General features: G+C 37.4%; 1 protein-coding gene across 1 annotated transcript in view; it reads right to left on the minus strand.

Annotated features, from left to right (window-relative positions):
• The window catches only part of LOC139711548 (uncharacterized), a 45,020-nt gene that overhangs the window by 7,776 nt on the left and 17,664 nt on the right, over positions 1–19,580 (minus strand). The window contains exons 3-12 of the mRNA XM_071623422.1: positions 16,313–16,386; positions 14,671–14,739; positions 9,942–10,011; positions 6,756–6,894; positions 5,284–5,349; positions 4,305–4,428; positions 3,483–3,582; positions 2,213–2,271; positions 1,945–2,009; positions 258–407 (exon numbers count right to left, since the gene is read on the minus strand). Of these exons, the coding sequence (XP_071479523.1) occupies positions 258–407; positions 1,945–2,009; positions 2,213–2,271; positions 3,483–3,582; positions 4,305–4,428; positions 5,284–5,349; positions 6,756–6,894; positions 9,942–10,011; positions 14,671–14,739; positions 16,313–16,386 (916 nt within the window). The remainder of the gene's footprint in view (positions 1–257; positions 408–1,944; positions 2,010–2,212; positions 2,272–3,482; positions 3,583–4,304; positions 4,429–5,283; positions 5,350–6,755; positions 6,895–9,941; positions 10,012–14,670; positions 14,740–16,312; positions 16,387–19,580) is intronic.

Consider the following 19,580-nt stretch of genomic DNA (forward strand, 5'->3'; position numbering starts at 1 on the left):
TAGTAAATAACCTGCCAACAGCATAGACTATACAGTAGATGGTTGCTACAGTCTATTCACCATTGAGGATGGACTGATTTTGCTGCAACAAGCATTTCCCATAGACACCTGCACAAGTATACTCGGGAATCGTCCTCAACGGGTTAAGAAGCTATATTGCCAATTGACATTCAATACTCCATTAAAGTGATAACGTTTGCCCACGGTCTCAGAAATTCTCAGAATCTTCTCCGAGAGCAATATGACATTCCACTCACTTTTCTAATGACAAATCTTCTGCACATGGTGAGGCTGATGGCGTGGTGAAAATCTCCACTATCGTAGTGTTGCCTGAGATGAGAATGTCCTCAGTGACGTGAGTTATGCACGAACTGAGTTGAGGAACAATATCAAGTACTGCCCAGCACCTGTCCACCAAATCAATAACAAAAAATATCAGACCTGTGTGCACGTACTGTATATAGGCCTTCTGATGACATACATCAAAAAAGATAATGTCTCACCAGGTTTGTTAGGCAATCTGTAATACACAATAACAGATCATGTTTGCTTTGAGAAGCAGTTAATAATAAATCAAGGCTTGCTAAGCATAAATACACAAGAACAGATCTCAGACTGCTAAGTAGTCTATAATATAAAAGAAAAGATCTAAGTTTCCTAAGCAGCTTGCGATAGACCAGAACAGATCAAGTTTGCCAGGCAGTCTGTCATATACCAGAACAGTAAAGCAGTCTGTTATACACCAGATCAAATCCAAGCTTGCTAGGTCTGTTAGGAATGTCTTCTACATTGTTGGTATTGGGGAAGGGGGTCAATTTGACACCACCCCCCCCCCCCAGATCTCGGCCGCCGATCACACGATCGCCGCAAAATTTTCCCTGAATATAGAGCCGGATGTCAACTACAAGATTACATGGTCATACAATAGAAAAATGTTGATTCAATATTTTTTAATATATTAATTATGTATGCAAATTTATGCATGAAATCATATTTTTACCTATAACTCCATCAAAAAGACTGAAGGATTGCTACATTTTTGTGTCAGAGTTCCTCAAGACACATCAAACAATTTTGTTTTAAAAAAGCGCAATCAAAATCATTTTTTTTTGCTTTTCATTGTTTTGTTAATTTCTGATGAATTTTAATGTTTTTTTCGATCTTTTGTTTTCTATTGTTTTTTTCCCAACATTTGTTGCAGGCACTTTTTCAAGCTTATTTACATCAGAATTGATTAATTTCAATGGTTAAAAGTTGAAATAATCTAATTTATATCAATTAAACAAAAAAATACAATTTGCATTGGATTTGCACACGAAATCATGAATTTGAGCTGTTTTCAGGTTGACATGCATATGCCAAACATTGCGTAACTTCAGAACGGTGTACCCAGACGTCGTAACTTTGGTCTCAAAATATGCGGGAGACCAAATTTCATGAAAAAAGTCATGAAATGACGCGGCAAAATCTTTGCGCGTTGCGGAATCATGGCGCGAAATATCGAGGGGGGTCAATTTGACCCCCCCCCCCAGTTAAAATAGGGTTAACCCTACAAAATTATAATGTGTTGCTTAAAGTTTTATTTATCCATTCTTCCACTCAGATTCCTAAATTCCCTAACAGAGAAGTGTAAAATATGGCAATTGCTTTTGCAAAGGATAGTCTGGTTGAATTGAATGACAACTTCTGTTGAGATGCCATTTGATGAATAATACTATGATGTCTGAAACAACTTTTAAATTGATGTTTACCATAATGGAGCAATCTGGCTTTTAGTGTCGCGCTGTTTTTTTCCCTGACAAAACACTTCCATATACATCATAAATTTGACATGAACCGTACTCCTTAAAGTTTGCATACATTCACTTATTTTGAAAGATTATCACTTGTAATTCCTTCCGACCATGATCAAACAAATAAGGTGCTATCACAAAATTTACTCACCACAAAACATTTAATACCATACATGTTGTAAGACCAGCAAATACAGTCCACCAAAATAATTGAATCTGTAGGACAAAAGAACAAGAAGATGAATCACAAGTTTGAGTTGCTTTCATTTGTTGTTGTTTTTTATTCAGTTTATGTTGCTATTTGTTACTGTTTTGTTTTGTTTTTCAATAGCACTATATATTGTTCATTGCCCTTATCCACTACGGTAACAAACAGTCCAAAATTCACCACACAAAGCCAAAATATAAGTTGGACTAACCTGTTTTCTTGAGTAGTCTATTCTGGCATACATCATTGGCATTACATTGCACACACCACCTGGAGAAAAGAGAACAAATGTGATGGTAATGTAATGGTAATGTGTTGTATGCAGACACAGTGTTATAACTTATAGCTGTACCACTGCAGCTTTATCCTACATACAACTTCCAAATATGATACAAAAGGAAAACATCAAATAGTGTTACATTTATCACATTAATTTGTTTCTCTATTACTTTACTTGGTTTGTTTCTTTGCTTGTTTGTTGTTGTTGTTTTTTACCAGAAGTAATGTCTACAAAACAACATTACATTGATTTAATAAATTGTCTATAGCAATACCTGCCTTCTTTAAAGTAGAAAAACAATGTAGCCATGTTTGAATTGCTATTTACTTTTAGGTCTCAGAACAATATTTTCATGAATCATGGCCACTGCATGACAAATTAAAGGGGATGATGAATGCAAATTGTACATACTCCAAACCCATATTTGAATTAAAAGAGATATGAGACTGAAGAGACAGGGCGATTAGGCTTCCTTCAAAGTTTGCAGCCCTAAATATGCAAATCCTCTTTAATGTTCATTAGAGTTCAGCCAAAATGGCTTTTGAGAGTTTAAAGAATGTGTTCCACGCCTCATCCAAAGCTCTCTCCTAGAATAAAGCCTCTTGTGGATGAAAGAAAAAAAAAACAGCTTTAGTGCTTTAAAACAGTTCTTAAATGTAAGTTGGGGATGAAAATATCCAACATGAAAAATGTTAATCATATAATCAATGCTAAGTATTGTTAAATTTACAAAATGTGAACAATGCTTTTATTAAAAACTTTTGTTGGGGGATGTGATGGTTTATTGAGAAAATTAGTAATATCTCCTTATATTCATGGCTTCACTGCAACATTTTTGTACTTATAGGGTGTTTTGTGATACAAATGAACTTTACACACACATCAAATGTGATAATTCAAACATTTTTTTTTTAAATAATTGCCTCCAATGATATTTAGTGGCTGTAACAACAAGGACTAAAGGCATTTGCAATATTTCCATTTTAGTATTTTGCATTGTCAAAGCTACTTTCAGCTACCATAATGAGAAAGGGTTGCATTCGAAAGAAAAACTGTAACAATGACACCATAATGTTGAGGTGTGTCTAAAATAAAATCTCATCATTCACACATGCAGCCACGACACATGCTTGCATGTTCTGCAAGAGTGTGTAGAGGATGCTCTGTGAAAACAAGATGACTATTGTGGGATGTTCCTCACCTAGAGCCACTGTACCCATGAGGAAAGGTGAACCCATGTAGTGAAAGTCATTGGTGATGGTGTTGGCTACTGCTGACCCCACACCAAAGGTCACCACCACCTATCACAGGAGGAAGAAAGTAATAGTATCAAAAACAGGCTTTGCACACCACAGTCTTTTCTTTCCATTTTCCATATTTCTCTATTTTGTACAAACTCTACAGAGTTAACTTCAAAAGGAATTTTGTTTGTTATTGTTGCTTTCATTCTTTTAATTAGTGTCTCTGATTAAGTGTCACTGACTACAAACTTATCCCTAGGTAAGAACGAAATTAGACAAAATTTACATAGGATCTAAAATTGATAAATTGAAATCTACAATGATTTGTAAATCTGATGCTGTCTGGCACTCAGAGCTTACAGTTTTATCCCCTTTATCTCCCTGGAAAGCATACAGATTCCAATAACAACAGCAAAGAACAAGTTTGCTGGATTTGCGGTTTTGATTCTTTTTTATTTTGTTGTTTTTCAAACATTCTTTCATTCCATGAAATCTGGTGCTAACAAAGATATTGATGCCAGCAACTTTCTTCTATACGACATCACAACAATATCACATCCATAAAAATTTCTAACAGGTGTCAAGCAAGATGACTGAACATTGATGTAGAAATATTCTTCAAGAGCAAAGGAGCAAAGTTTCTAGCCTCATGGCAAAAGAAAAGGACCATTAAGCAGTGGTTCTTCATCATGCATGATGAATGCACTTTGCCATGGGAGGTATATGTAAGTCATGCAGTATGAGCATCATCTCCTGAGCCACACCCCAAGAGGTGGTCTCACCGTAGCAACGAGAAGACCTCCCTTGGCCAAGGTGAAGAGGGAGACAACAGGTTGGATGATGCGCTGGGCAAAGACGATGCTGAAGGACAGCAGCCACACAAAGACTGGAATGATGTAGAGATGTCTGCGTGGTAGATAGTCGGGACAGATAAGAGAGAGTAATTGTCCGCCTTGCTGAAATTAAAATTCTTTGGGATGCACAAGAGGTACAACCCCAACTGACGGTTGTTTCATTTGTATGCAAAACACCAGCACAGAATTCAGACTCGCCTGGAACTTTTTGTGGAGCTTTGATTAAGCTCTGTGCTCAACATAAGGGACATCAAACTTGGTAAAATTGACTGTGATTACGAAGGTCTTGCAAGAATTAGTCTAGCTTTTTAGACCCTTTTCTCCACACAAGATCAATCCTATAGGAGTGCAGGGCATTTCTGTATGATCAACATCCAGATTCAAATGGCTGTGCACAGGAAGATTAAGAATACCATCTTGACTTCCTGACAGTCTAGCATATGCCTCATATTGTAATATGAGTGGTACAATGTAGGTGAGGAATGTCTGGAAATGAGATTATCACAGCAATTACCACAAACATTATACTCATACACTATGTACACTGGAACTGTCATGAAGGGGAACTAATGCTTGCATGTAATGTATAGTATCCACGGATCTAACTTCAGTTCAACAGTCAACTTCATTCTACATGTTGGTATTACCAGTGTAAGATGAAAAAGACTGATTTCATGTTGAAGAATCAAGACACGCGAAAATGAATGTGACATACACATATACATTTCTGTTCAGTGCAGGACTCCATGATCGCGAACTTGACCACTCGCAATATCGTCGGTATGTCTCGATTTGCAAAAATTTAGACTCGCCAAATACATGGCGTATACAGTATTTCACTCAAAAAGCCATTCCATCATATGAAAGCAAAGGTATTCCCTAAGAATTTGTACAATGAAAAACTCACTTGACGTGGAGCAACTGAGCATAAGCCTCACTGCCTGCCAAGGCATAGCTGATCAAAATAGAAACACTGTATGGACAGAAAAAGAAACATAAAAATATATAGGAAAATTGAAACTTTTATCACGACAAAGGAACTTCCTTTCTACAAACTGATTATGTTAGCATTCAAGAAGTGTGCTAAACATGATGCATTTTAAATACTTTTCTCTGTGCTCATGATGCTTGCTCAACAGAATAGGACAAGTACAATCACTGATGTTATCCTTTGTGGAGCAAATAAAGCGGAACTGATCCCACTAACAATAACCAGACATTGGAAATGTCGACGGGTCCAAATCAACCAATTTTTTTAACCCGTTGAGGACGAACTGATCTTGCTACAACATGCATTTCCCATAGACCCCTGCCCGAGTATACTCGGGACTTGTCCTCAACAGGTTAATTATACCTCTAATTGGCTCTTGAGCAAGATATCTCATTGGACATTATCTCTTTGACAATAGCGTCTGAAACATTAACTTCTTCACAAAACACCTGTAAGACCAATACCTCTCCACAGGATTGATACTCCACACTATGAATACCCTTTCTCTTCCCTTCAAGTCAAGTTCAGGCCATGATTTTATCAAAGTGGAAAGGAAATGATTTCAGTTAGATTGTCCGGACAGAGTGGTTACAACAAGAGAAGGAGAAGGCAAATTGAGTATTGTAAAGATTGAATTGTCCATCATGAGAAACTCAGTGCTAAAGAAAAAGGAGATCCACAAGAAAGATGTTTATATCAAAATTGAAATTAGATACTTTTTTTTTCACAATAAAGGAGAATATCCAGTGTGACATCATATATTGAAATGACATTGTTGAAGTGTCCAAGAACAGTGCTTTACAACCACACAATGACAACAAATAAGCCAGTTCGTAATTAGCTCATGTACAGACTGGTACAAATTTTCTAATGACCTTTCTCTTTTCTCAGTTGGTTAGGCACTTCACTCATTTTCAGAGCGACATAATGCATAAGCTTGCCCGACGTAACATTTAATGAATTCATGTTCAAACAAAGAATGAGCTTGCGTTTTAGATCAGGTGATCAGAATACTCCATCAGTTGACAAGTTAGCAGACATCCATTTCATTGTTTTGTATCAATTGCAAAATACCATTCTTGCTGTCAAGTGGATGTGCTCGCAACCACCGTTTAGATAAGGATCACATGAATATTCATCGCATCACAGATGCATAGCCTATCTCAGTGAATTTACAAACCAAAATGCCTGTTTGTACAAATGACCTTTTTCTGCTCATGCGCAAAGTGGAATTGCGAACTGGTTTATTAACAGCGACTTTATTGGGAATTGCCTCTAGATGGGAACATAGTGACCAAAGAAGGCAAAGCGACAAAGCCAAATCACCCAATGGGAGTGACTTACAATTAAAGAAGGAGAAAATATATCAGTGATAAAACATGACTTACAACTGGAGGAGAAGGACAACGTCAAAGGCCTGCCTCAGCCCCTTTCCCAGGAACAGTGATCCCATCATGTGTAGGTTAGGCTTGGCCACCTTCCTCGCCACTTTCCTCAAGGAATACCTTGAGGCAAACTTGGATGCACCTGCAAAAGGGAGGGATGGAATGAAAACAAAGAGACAGAGAATGTGACAGGAGACTTCCTCTCTCTATCTCTGCCTCCACACAAATCGAGTCCTATCTACAGATTTGCAGAACCTAATATCCAGCATTAAATCAGCAATGAATCAATCAGATATTGATTGAGGCAAAGTATTTACCCAATGAGGCATCAGTCATGCTATACCGTATGTCCCAAAAAAAATTACAACGGGGCCCTACGCAATGATATCTTTAAAAACATTGCATCAATCTAAATACAAATTCAGGGTATGAAACTATAACTCATTGCCCACATCTTACAGACTAGAAATGTCGCTATGGCGACTGATGCCTCCGCCATAATGCATGATTCTCCCAATAAGTGTATAGTACAATGTCTTCACAATGTGTGATGACAGTTTCACATAACTGGCAAAATATCGAAATAACAGGTTTGTCAGAAATATCTTGAATGTTCACTTTCCACAAACTGGGTTTGCTATAATTGTCTATTAAAGAGTGCAGACCAACTGTACACATATTTGGGGAATTGAAAATTTTTACTTGACTTCTGACCGACCTTATTATAAGTTTATGCATTGAGTATAATTGTCAAGGTATGAAGAAAGAGTGTAATTACAGTACAAAATATATCTTTTTTTTCCCATTTAAACCTGACCTTTGACCCTTAACCTTTGACCTTCTGGCTGGAAATTTCCAAGAGAATCTCCATTAAGTAATACATGTACATACATTAAATTCTAAAACTAATAATGCAATCATTGCATAGTATATGAGGGAAATAGTAACATTTTGAGGAGTTGACCTTGACCTTTGACCCCATGACTATTGACCAATGACCCCTAAATTCCCTAGATAATCCCTGCCAGTCAGTACATGCATATGTACATTGTACCAAGTTCCATGAAGATACATTGAACCATTTGCGAGAAAAGTGATATTGCAACATTTTCACCTAACCTTTGACCTTTTGACCTTTGACCTTATGACATGAAACTCTCTCTGGAGAATCTTCACGCAGTAGTACATGTCTACACTAAGTTTCAAGAAAATAACTGCGGGCATTGCATAGATATGGGGAAATAGCAACATTTTTAGCATTTGACCTTGACCTTTTGACCTTTGACCTCTTGTCAATATCACTAAAATCTACTCAACTAATTGTCCCATCATACATCATCCTTGGACCAAGTTTGGTGAAAGCTGCTTCATCCAGTTTTGAGTATCACGTAAACACATAAATTTTAGGATTTGACCTTGATCTTTGACCTTTGACCTCTGTCCAATTTCACTGAAAAACTTATCAAGTAATTGTCCCATCATACATTATCCTCCAACAAAGTTTGGTGAAATTTGCTCCATCCAGTCTTGAGTTATCGCGTAAACGGATACAATTTCTTGATTTGACCTTGACCTTTGACCTTTGACCTTTAGCCGATTTCACCCAAAATCTTATCAAATCATTGCCCTATCATACTTCATACTTGGACCAAGTTTGGTAAAATTCCAGTAAATATTACTCAAGTTATTGCGTAAATGAAAGTGGACGGACGTACGTACGGATGTACAGACGTACGTACGGACGGACGGACAACCCGAAAACATAATGCCTCCGGCACCACTTCGTGGCGGAGGCATAAAAACCCCATTCGATTTGCTTCAGTGGTCAAAGAGAAATGAGGAATTTTGTAGAGGATGTCGGGAATCTCTTTTGTCCAAGTTCTGTCTATTGTTCACACACAAAATCATCGAAGTGCTAAACTTGGAAGAATCAGACTCATGACATGCTTTACTACAATCCCCATTTCTCTGTGACCGCTTCACCAAATCGAATGGGGATTTCTGCAAAATAGAGCTAAGATGTTGTGTTTTAAGACCCTGAAGTAGCATTGAAAAAAAAATAATCATATTGGATGTTATCAATGCAAAAATCTGATTGTAATTTTTGTGGGACATACTGCAGTATGTCTCTCAAAAATTACAATCAAATTTTCGAATTGATAACATCCAAAATGATCAACCTGACTAAGTGCTACTTCGGGGCCTTAAAATATAACATCTTAGCTCTATTTTGCAGAAAACCTCATTCAATTTGGACAAGCAGTCACAGAGAAATGTAGATTGTTGTAAAGCATGTCATGAGTCTAATCTTTCCAATTTTAGGAATTCAATGCTCTAGTGCGTGAATAATAGACAGAGCTTGGACAAAAGGGATTCCCGACATCCTCTACAAAATTCCTCATTTCTCTTTGACCACTGAAGCAAATCGAATGGGGTTTTCTGTAAGATGTGGGCGATGAGTTATAGTTTCACACCCTGAATTTGTATTTAGATTGATTCACTATTTCTAAAGATATCATTGCTGGGGGTCCCGTTGTAATTTTTTTTGGGACATACTGTATACCATCTGAGGAGATGCACAATTGATAATCCAACATAAATTAGCTCCAATGCCTAGAGTATACTACACCTTGGGGTCAACTCATAATGCAGTTCCAATAATGCTTTCACACTGTCATTCATTAAACTTGCCTGTATTTGAGAGCCAAATTATACCAATGCAAACCAAAGGCAGAAGCATTTCAAGGAAAACCACATTGTGGCTGAGACAGACAGAGTAAGTGAGATATGAGAAACTTGTCATCATACATGTATATATTTCTACCTTAATAACAAAATACTATAAAACCAGAAACATTCACGGCATGAAACTTTTGCAAATTGGAGCCAATGGCCTTTTCGTAGCATGAAACTTTTGCAAATTTTTGACAATGTAAAAATTATGGGCACACCATACTGTGTAGACACCAAAAAAAAAAATCATATGCATTACACTTTCACAAATTTTGACTATAAAAAAATTATACAGTATTGTGCAGACAAAAGTTTTGTGTGCATTTTACATGTACTTTTGCAAATCTTGGCTCCTAGCAAAATTAGCAAAAGTTTCATGCCAGCAAAACATTTCCAGTTTTACAATTTTATAGTCATTACGGTCTGGATGGGTTTGAACCAAAGACAAGGGATTACCACTATGAATGGGTTCATCATCATCTGTCAGGTTTGTTAGCGGGACTTGCTGCTCCTCAAAACTCAGTCCCTGAAAGATGAAAGGGAGAACTCAAATGGTACAGGTATGTCAAAGCACATACAGTATATAATGGTACATACATACGCACATACACATGCTCACATACACACACACACACACACACACACACACACACACACACACATATCATGATAGAATTTAGAGAGACTATTCACTCAAAGAGAGAAAAAAAAATCACATATTCCACAATTCAACACATCAGGAGGAACACAAACATGTACAATTTAGGTCCCCATTTGGATCCATCCCACCCCCTTCCCTGGGTCCCCAGGGGGGCATCCCTGATTCCGCCATGAACAAAGTCAAAACAGTCATCAAATGTAACTAACTCATAGTATTAACTTAACTCTATCACTTCTGGTTCTAAAGCAGAAGATCTTTAAGATTCCTTAATTTGGAGGGTTGGGGCCCCTGGGGCCCCAAGGAGGACAGGGTGACCATTTAAAGGAATGAGGATTCTATCCCCCTTGGGATGCTATCATGTACCTGCCAATTTTAATGAAAATTCATTGCGGGGTTTTCAAGAAGAAGATAAAAATGTACAACTTGGGCCCCCATTAGGACCTCTCCCACCCCCTCCTCAGGGTCCCAAGGGGGGCACCCCTGATTCTGCCATGAACAAACTTGAAACTGCAGTCATTAAGGTACTCACTAGTCATAGTAATAACTTAGCTCCATCACTTCTGGTTCTAGAGAAGAAGATTTTTTAAGAATCCTTAATTTTTTTTTATTTTTATTTATTTTTTTTTTTTTTTTGGGGGGGGGGGGGGCTTGGCCCCCACTCCCCCCTCCCCCCACCCCCGGTGGGGCATGGCGTCCATTTGAAGAAATCGAGATCCTATCCCCCTAGGGATGCTGTGGTCTGCCTAGTTTGGTGAAAATCCGTCATAGGGTTTTCAAGAAGATGAAAATGTAAAAAGTTTACGCATGACGTATGACGGACACCGGATGAAGAGCGATCACAATAGCTCACTTGAGCCTTTGGCTCAGGTGAGCTAAAAACACAAGTCAAAAGCAAATTACTGTATAAGTGCTTTGTTGTGTTGGTTTGTTTGTTTATTTTTTGTAGCAGTTTTCCCCAAAGGATCAAGGAATAGAATAACAAATAGCTTATACTTTGTATGTGAGTTTCCCACAGCCACAGAGCAATTGCAGTTAATGGGACACTGTCCCTGTGGATAGTAAGGAAATCAATCAAATCTCAGCCCTATGCAAACAGCAATCAAAGTGGAGAAATAAATTCAACATGGATAGAACTCCCTTTTTTAAATAGTGTAACTGCACAAATCACCTTATCACTTGAGATATATGGATACATAAATTATTCCTATAAATATCCAACCCCCCCACCCCCCCAAAAAAAAAATGTTTGCGATAATTGTACACTGTAAAGCAAGAAAAATTTGTAGCATGAAATTTTCGCACATAGGAGCCGATGGCCTTTTTTGTATGAATTTTTCTGTGAATAGCCACTGACATTCAATGCTTTATAGTGTCGAAAAGAACTTTTGCATGCATTGCTCTAGCACAAAATTAAATTGCCCATGAAAATTCCCCGTTGTACAGTAATTTCTTTGATGGTAGATGCCCATTTTGTAACACAAATATACATAGAGACTTATTGGTTAACTACTGATTTATGTGGTGGCAAAATATGCATGTATGTGTGTGTTTGTCTCTATTTTAACTTAAAGAAAGTCCCACCTGTTGGTACAAAATACATGACAGTTACAATAAATATTATTGACATCACCTGGGAAATTACTGTATACGCTATAATTTTCGCGTACATAAATTTTCGCGAATTGCCGCTGTCACACATTTTCGCGAGTGGTTAAATTCGCGATTTGGGGACCAGAGAAAATATGAAGTGGCAAAGAAAGTGTGAATTTTCAACTTACTAGCAAATAAGAATGATACTAGTCTAGTTATACACTGCATGAAAAAAACTTACCAAACTCTGCGAACTAGTAAGTTAGAATTCAACATTTTTGAAGTGGTTAAGTCCATCGCGCTAGATTTCTGACGAGTGGTCCCCTTGCGACAATGGATTGGCTCTCTACAGTATTCGTAAGTACACGTGGACGTGCGTACACAAGCTTAGCCAGTATGGTCTGTTCGGTAAGCCGTGACATGGTATAGTAGTACATTTGTACTGAAATGTTCGTATCATCAAGGCAAGGGATTCATTTTGGAAGGTAATATTTTCGCGTGTTGTTAATTTCGCGAATAGCTCCCGACTCGCGAAATTCGCGAAAATAAAACCCCCGCAAAATATATAGCGTACACAGTATGTTACTCTGCCTTGGGCACCTGCTTCAAATTTCAAACAGATTACACTACATGTACAATGATTCTAATCCTTCTCTTTGCATCATCACTTGCCCTCCCAAGCCCTCACGTCCTCGCCCTTTGCCCCCTCCCCCCCCTATTTGCCCTACCTCTTGGTAATACTCTCCCCTTTTCTTCTCTCACTCTTGCCTCACTTTCTCTCCTAGCTGTTCTCACTCATACCCTTCATCTTGACCTTTGCCCCTTGCCCTCCTTTCCTCTCCACATGCCTTCCCCTCCCCACCTCTTTGCCCCCTTCCTCTTATCCCTGACATGCCCCTCCTCAATTTCCTTCTCACTGAGCTTGCAAATGAGATCCTACACCTCTGAGGAATGTTACAATGAGGTTTGAATAATTTATTGATGGGTCGTTAGCTATTAGTCCTCTAGCTGTTGTAAAACCTGAGCTATTTTTACCAGACTGCATTGGGTAATACACTAGCACCAGAAAACAGTTTGCACCAGAATGTGTCATATAAAATGGAGACATCAGTATAAGTACTATATTGTTCATTTTTCTTTATTTCCTGTTAGTTTGTGATGATTCTAAAGCACCCCCACACTCACACACACCCAAACACACACACACACAATTTGACTAACATGAAAGCAATTAAAACAAACACATGAGCCATAATGCATGAAAAGACAGACTCTGATATAAACTTATTATATACTATCATGAGTCAAGAGAATATATTGAAAGATAAGCCCTTGTTGAAAGTGGTTCCATGACATCTGCTCCTGCAACAATTGCTCCCATGAAATACCTGCGTGCCATACCTGCACGCTAAGTCAAACATACCTACCTATCCAAAAGCATCACCCTATCCTTAATCCTAATCTTCACATCAAACTAAACCTCACACTCAATCATAAACCTAAGCCTGACCCTAAGTCTTTTGGAGAAAATAAGGCCGGAGCAGTCGTTGCGGGAGCAAATGTGGCATCACCGTTTCAAGTAACTGCTACTATAACTCATTCATTTATTGTCATAGCCATTTTTGCCAGCAGACCATGACCCCAAAATTGCACTCATGACAGATTTTTAAAAAACTAGAAATGTCACTATGGCGACTGGTATGCCTCCGCCATAATGCAGGATTCTCCTAACAGGTCTAGATAGTACATGTGGACAATGTGTGATTACATTTTCACAATATTGGCAAAATATTAAAATGACAAGTTTGTCACAAATGTGTTGAATGTTCACATTCCTTGACCTAGGTTAATTGGATGAATAGGAGAGCATGTATTTGGGGATTCAAGGACTTTAACTTGACTTTGACCCATTCATATGTTTATAGTATGCATTGAGTAATTTTCAAGGTATGGAGAAAAAGTGCAATTTCTGTATTGAATAGCAAATTGTTACCATTTTCATCTGGCCAGTGACCCTAAAATTCATAAGATAATCACTGTCAGGCAGAACATGCATAAATATGTACGTTTCAAGATAACTTGAGCCACTTCTGAGATATGGAGGAAAAAGTCAGTTCAGCACTTTTCACTTGATCTTTGACCTTTTGACCTTTGAGGCAAAAAGAAAAAAGAAAAAACTTTTCAGAGAATCTCTATTAGGTTATACATGCATACACCAAGTGTTAAAAAAATAATCCTGCTAGCATTGCATAAACATGAGGGAAATAGTAAAATTTTGAAGTGTTGCCCTTGACCTTTGACCCCTGACCTTTGACCCCATGAACCCTAAATTGTCTAGATAATCACTGCCAGTCAGTACATGTATATATATGTTCCATGAAGATACCTTGAACAATTTCCAAGGTATGGAGAAAAAAGTGAAGTTTTGATATTTTTACTTGACCTTTTGACCTTTGACCTAATGACCCCAAACTTTCACCAGAGAATCTTAATTGGGTAATACATGTATACACTAAGTTTCAAGAAAATATCTTCAGGCATTGCATAGATATGGTGGAAATAGTGAAATGTATGTATTTGACCTTGACCTTTTGACCTTTGACTTTGAGCATGTGCACCCAAAAGTTGATAGGCACAACTTCACCCCCTAATACACATACATCTTAAGTTTCATTAGGATACCTCAAAAGGCTTTTTAGCTACGCTGTCCACAAAATTCATTACGGACGGACGGACAGACAACCTGAAAACATAATGCCTCCGGCACCACTTCGTTGTGGAGGCATAAAAAAGACGTCTGACCATTGCATTCATCATATGTTAAGCTCAAATAAGTTATTTCATTTACAAGTATCATCATGATACTCGTAGTGCTTCTCTATCTTCTATGATGACAATAAGTAGATTGATCAACTGATGTAAATGTATAAATACCTTGTGCTTCTCTATGTTGTAGGCATGGACCCGCTGGAGCACATCAACAAAGAAGTAGATAAGAAGTGCCTGGAAACATGAAAAAAAAAAACAAATTTCTTACAGTGACACATTTCATAAACTTCAAATATATTCTGCAGGAATTTTGGCAATACCTTAATAATGAAGGAAAGTATTTCAGAATTTGCAAAATCTGCTTTAAAAAAAATAACTAAGAAAAAGATATGACCAGATACATTTTCTTTTCTTTTCTTTTTTGCTCAAACTCAAAAAAAAAATGTTTAAAAAAATTGAAAACATTTAAATAACATACAGTCCGACCTTGTTTATCCTGCAATTATTTTTACAGATCTCTCTTATTCAGATATGGATTGACACATGTCTTTGCACTTTCACTGGGAAACACTGTAGCTAGAAAAAAAAAATACAAACCAAGAGGTACGTGTCTTCCCACTTGTATTGGAAATCATTTACATGTTATCTCAGTTACAAAACATGCAATTACCCTGTACAGAGTTGTACATGGTCATAGTAAAGAGTAAATCAACAATGCCTTTATCACAAACACAATATGCTTAAAAGAGTTGTGCTTCAGCTTTCAGTCACTTATCCAGCCATATCTTTTATCCAGATGGGTGCCAGTCCAGACATTACTGCAAAACTGAGGATGGACTGCAAAATGAAACCTCCACTGGAATTTTTTTTTTTCTTAGAAAGTGAAATGGATTCCTGCACATAAAATGCATCGACTTTTGTTTCTTTTCCTCCCCCCCCCCCCCACCACCCATCTCCCACCCTAATATTTGCAAGTAACAAACAGCGTTTTCGATCTACTGCAGCTGTTTCATGACAAGCAATCTCACTTAAAGACCACATTATGTAAACTAATACCGGGCATGATTAGTTGTTCCCACAGAAACACATCCACGGAAGGCTTCCCCCACAGCGGACAATAAATTACAAATGCATAATATCTGAGTAAAGCTTGCCCAGGAGAGGAAGTTAAAGGGATGGTAGAGTATTGGTGGAGATGTGGATTGAGCTTCTCTTACTTTTTGTGAGATACTAAGAAACCACTTATGAAATGTTACAGAGCGTACAATTCTAAGAGGGATTCGAAGTTATTTGATGAAAATCGCTTTTGTAATGGCTGAAATATCTACTAAGTAAAGCAAAGCAATGCAAATAAAAGGTGGGTCCCACCTTTTACAAGGATACCTTGTTTTTGATATATCTCGGTTATTTCAAAACCAATTTTCATCAAATATTGTATTTGTATAAGCTGTTATTTTTGTGGACAGATATTTTCGTGAATGAGGAGGTCACAGACATTTTTGTGAGATGTTGTTTTCACAAATGAATACCAACACTATAGTAAATGTACTATTCCTCTAGCTCATGGCAACATTTTCGCATGTTGTTAAATTCCTGATCCAACTGTGATTCACGAAATTTGCGAAAATTAAACCCTCGCGAAATAACAGCTGATACCATAGACTTTGAATTCCACTTAGAATTACATGCTCTTTCCTATTTCATAAGAGGGTTCTCATTATCTCACAAAAAAAAAGGATGCAAACCTGAAATCCCATCTCAACCAAAACTATACTATCCCTTTGGATATGAAGGAAACGCTCTTTACCTGAACCACAAAGCCAATGAGAAAGGAGACCACAAATGGTGTGAAGCCGGAATGGGCCAGAGTGACCGGCAGGCCTGTTTGGATGGCAAAGGAAATTAAAAGAGAGATTGCAAGAGATGGATAAAGAGTGAAACAGACAGACAGACAGACAGACAGTGACAGATCCACAGAAAGAAAAAGGGAGAGGGATGGACAAAGGAGAGACACAGAGAAAGACAGATGAAAAATGAGAAGAGACAGTGGAGCAACATTCGCAAAGAAAGAGGTGAATGAATAAGGAGAGAGAAGGAAGGAACAACATTATACAATAGAGAAGAGAGAAGAAAAAAAAGCATGAGACCAAATGAAACTGATTGTAGGGGTTTTTTTTTTGTTTGTTTGTTTGTTTGTTTGTTTTTGTTTTTTTTTTTTGGGGGGGGGTTGGGTCAACACAATGTAATCTTCCTGAAACTCATATTTCCACATGTATCCAGAATTCTTATCTGGTCTTTGAATGCAGACATCAACACTCCCAATTAGATTTTCATGTTTGTTTAGGTTTTTTCACACTTGGTAACACTGCCTTGGTACTAGAATGGAAATGTCCTGAAATCCAACAGGTCAGTCACCTGCAGTTCTGATGCATGACAAGATCATTAAAGAAGCATAGTTCCTTCATAGCTCACTAAATCTCAAGGTATTAACCCACACTGATTTTTATGTCATGATCAAAAAAGAGAGATAGATATCATACAATGAACACAATCTCACACAATGCTTATTTTGATAGTAAAGTACATAATGAACATTATCTGTTTGTCTTGGTTTTCTCATGATTGGTCACTTACATCTATCTTTATGTCTCATGAAGAAAGTAAGATAGCAGCAAAGCAAGTACGATACCAGACAGCACTGGCAATGTCAACACAGGCTTTGAAATATATTATCACACCAGGGAGGACAAACAGAGTGAGGAGACAGTGAGATGGACAGGTCAGATTACATCTATGCAAATTACTCAGAATTCCCTGAATATCTGGCTTTCAGTGGTGAACAGGAAGTGGCTGTTCACGCAGCTGCAACCGTGGACAGCGAATGCTCTAAATCCGCAAAGCATAAGATTCTTTTCGCCTTCCCAGGCAGCGAGAAGGTTCTGCCACACGCGATGTTATCGAAATAAAACAGATCAATGCCCTCCAGAGCACAAATATTTATTGCACACACCATGGTGATGAGAAATGACTGTTTACTTGAAGGGGACACTGAATCCACATTCTATCATGATTTGTTGAATCTAAATGGCATCTGTAATTGACCATTTTAATTTCCTTAAATTTGGAAGGATTTTGTCAGTTAGGTCAACCAGTTCAACCATCCTTGATGATGGACAGATTTTGTATCAAAAATGATTCCTCTCTCTCTCTCTCTCTCTCTCTCTCTGTGCCTCCCCTTTATTCTCTTCTTTTGTGACATGAAAGTCAAACAAATTACCTATGACTTGTGTGTGTTTCTACATTTGACAAGCTGCTACAACCCAAAGCACTCAAATCTCATATCTTGAAAGGACTACTAATTTGACCACTTTCAGCAATAAAAATTAGGGGGAAAGCCCTTTACCTCTTCTTCTTCATGATTCTTTTTCATTCCATAAAATGCACACCAAATAGCCAAGTATTTATATTTCTTAAACTGGCACACCAGAGCCACTCAAAACTCTGATGCCACCCTAAAAAGGCCTTTATGAAGACTACAAATTCATCAAACATTGAGCCTGAATATCTCTTCTGCAAGTGGTCTCCTGTGTTTTTCTTATTACCATGAAATACTGTGTTACCCAGATATTTTGCATCACTACATTCGAATCTTAATTTCACCTACATATCTCACATTTTTTATCGAAAGAAAACATCTGTACACCTACAATGTTTCTGTAAATAGACTGTACTCATAAGTCATGTTTAACTGGTATTCATTATCTAAGCATGTTGCATTCACAAGTTTGTTACCCAGTATATCCTTAATTTTGTATGTCATATTTGAACCCTCATAACCCAAGGGGGAGGGGTCAAAAGAGTCAATAAAAAATCTACAAATCTACAAAATTTTCATTCTTTACTCTTCTAGGAAATGATAAAACAGGAAAGATTGATCAGTCGCAACAGTGTTGTATCTGTAGCAGAGGAATATAAGTATTTTCAGGAAATGGTTTGAACATTTTCCAACTTTCTGAATTGCTCCAAGTCTGTTCAGTCCTCACATACATACACAATGCAAACAGACACACCTATCAAGATTAGCTTCATACAATTGGGATTACATACACAATGTGTTGATTTTTGTTATCAATGCAGCCCCCTGCTGCAGAGAATTCTTGGTATCACCAATACGTAGAAAACTTCTGCACGTATGCTAAAAGCCATGTCACGGATGCACTGTGTGATTCCTTTGTGCCGTTGTCACTTCCTGTTGTTTTGCTCGCATCTTAGTTCCCATGCAATCCAATAATAATAATAATAATAATAATAATAATAATAATAATAATAATAATAATAATAATAATAATAATAATAATAATAATAATAATGATAATAATAATAATAATAATGATAATGATAATGATAATAATAATAATAATGATAATGATAAAAATAATAATAATGATAATAATATGAAATATTTATATACACTTAATACTAACATGTTTCAAAGTACTTTACAATTATCAAAAACAAACAAACAAACAAACAAACATACAAATAATCAACTATACATAATCATCAGTTCTGTTCTAGAAATAAATAGGTTTGAAGTTTCTTTTTGAAACTGTCCATGGAAGCTGAGGACTGAATATGAGTAGGGAGGTTGTTCCAAAGAAGGGGGGGGGGGGAGAGGCACCATAACAGTTGTGGGTGTAAGGGCCAAGTGTGAGCTAAGCTCAATGCAATTTCTGGCTGCTTTTCTTTTACTGAGGGACTGCTTTTTTCTTCACTTAGAATTCAACTAAAAAAGTTTAACATTTAAAAATTGTACTGATTTGTGGTCACTTGAGTCATGGTTAACTACCGGTACTCCAAGGCTTCAATGTGCTGGTCACATGATGGAAAGCGAAAAAATCTTCAACAAAAAATATGGGTGCTGCTCGTTATTCCGAAGGTTCGCTATTCCGAAGGTTCGTTATTCCGAAGGGTCGTTAATCCGAAACACACAAATTCCCTATACCTAGAGGTTCGTTAATCCGAAAATGAAAAAGGGTTCTTTAATCCGAACATTTGTGGAGTTATTCCGAAGG

This window comes from Diadema antillarum, unplaced genomic scaffold (genome assembly GCF_040938485.1).
Source record: "Diadema antillarum isolate AM-2024a unplaced genomic scaffold, OU_Dant_1.0 seq00001668_RagTag, whole genome shotgun sequence".
Taxonomy (NCBI): Eukaryota; Metazoa; Echinodermata; class Echinoidea; order Diadematoida; family Diadematidae; genus Diadema; species Diadema antillarum.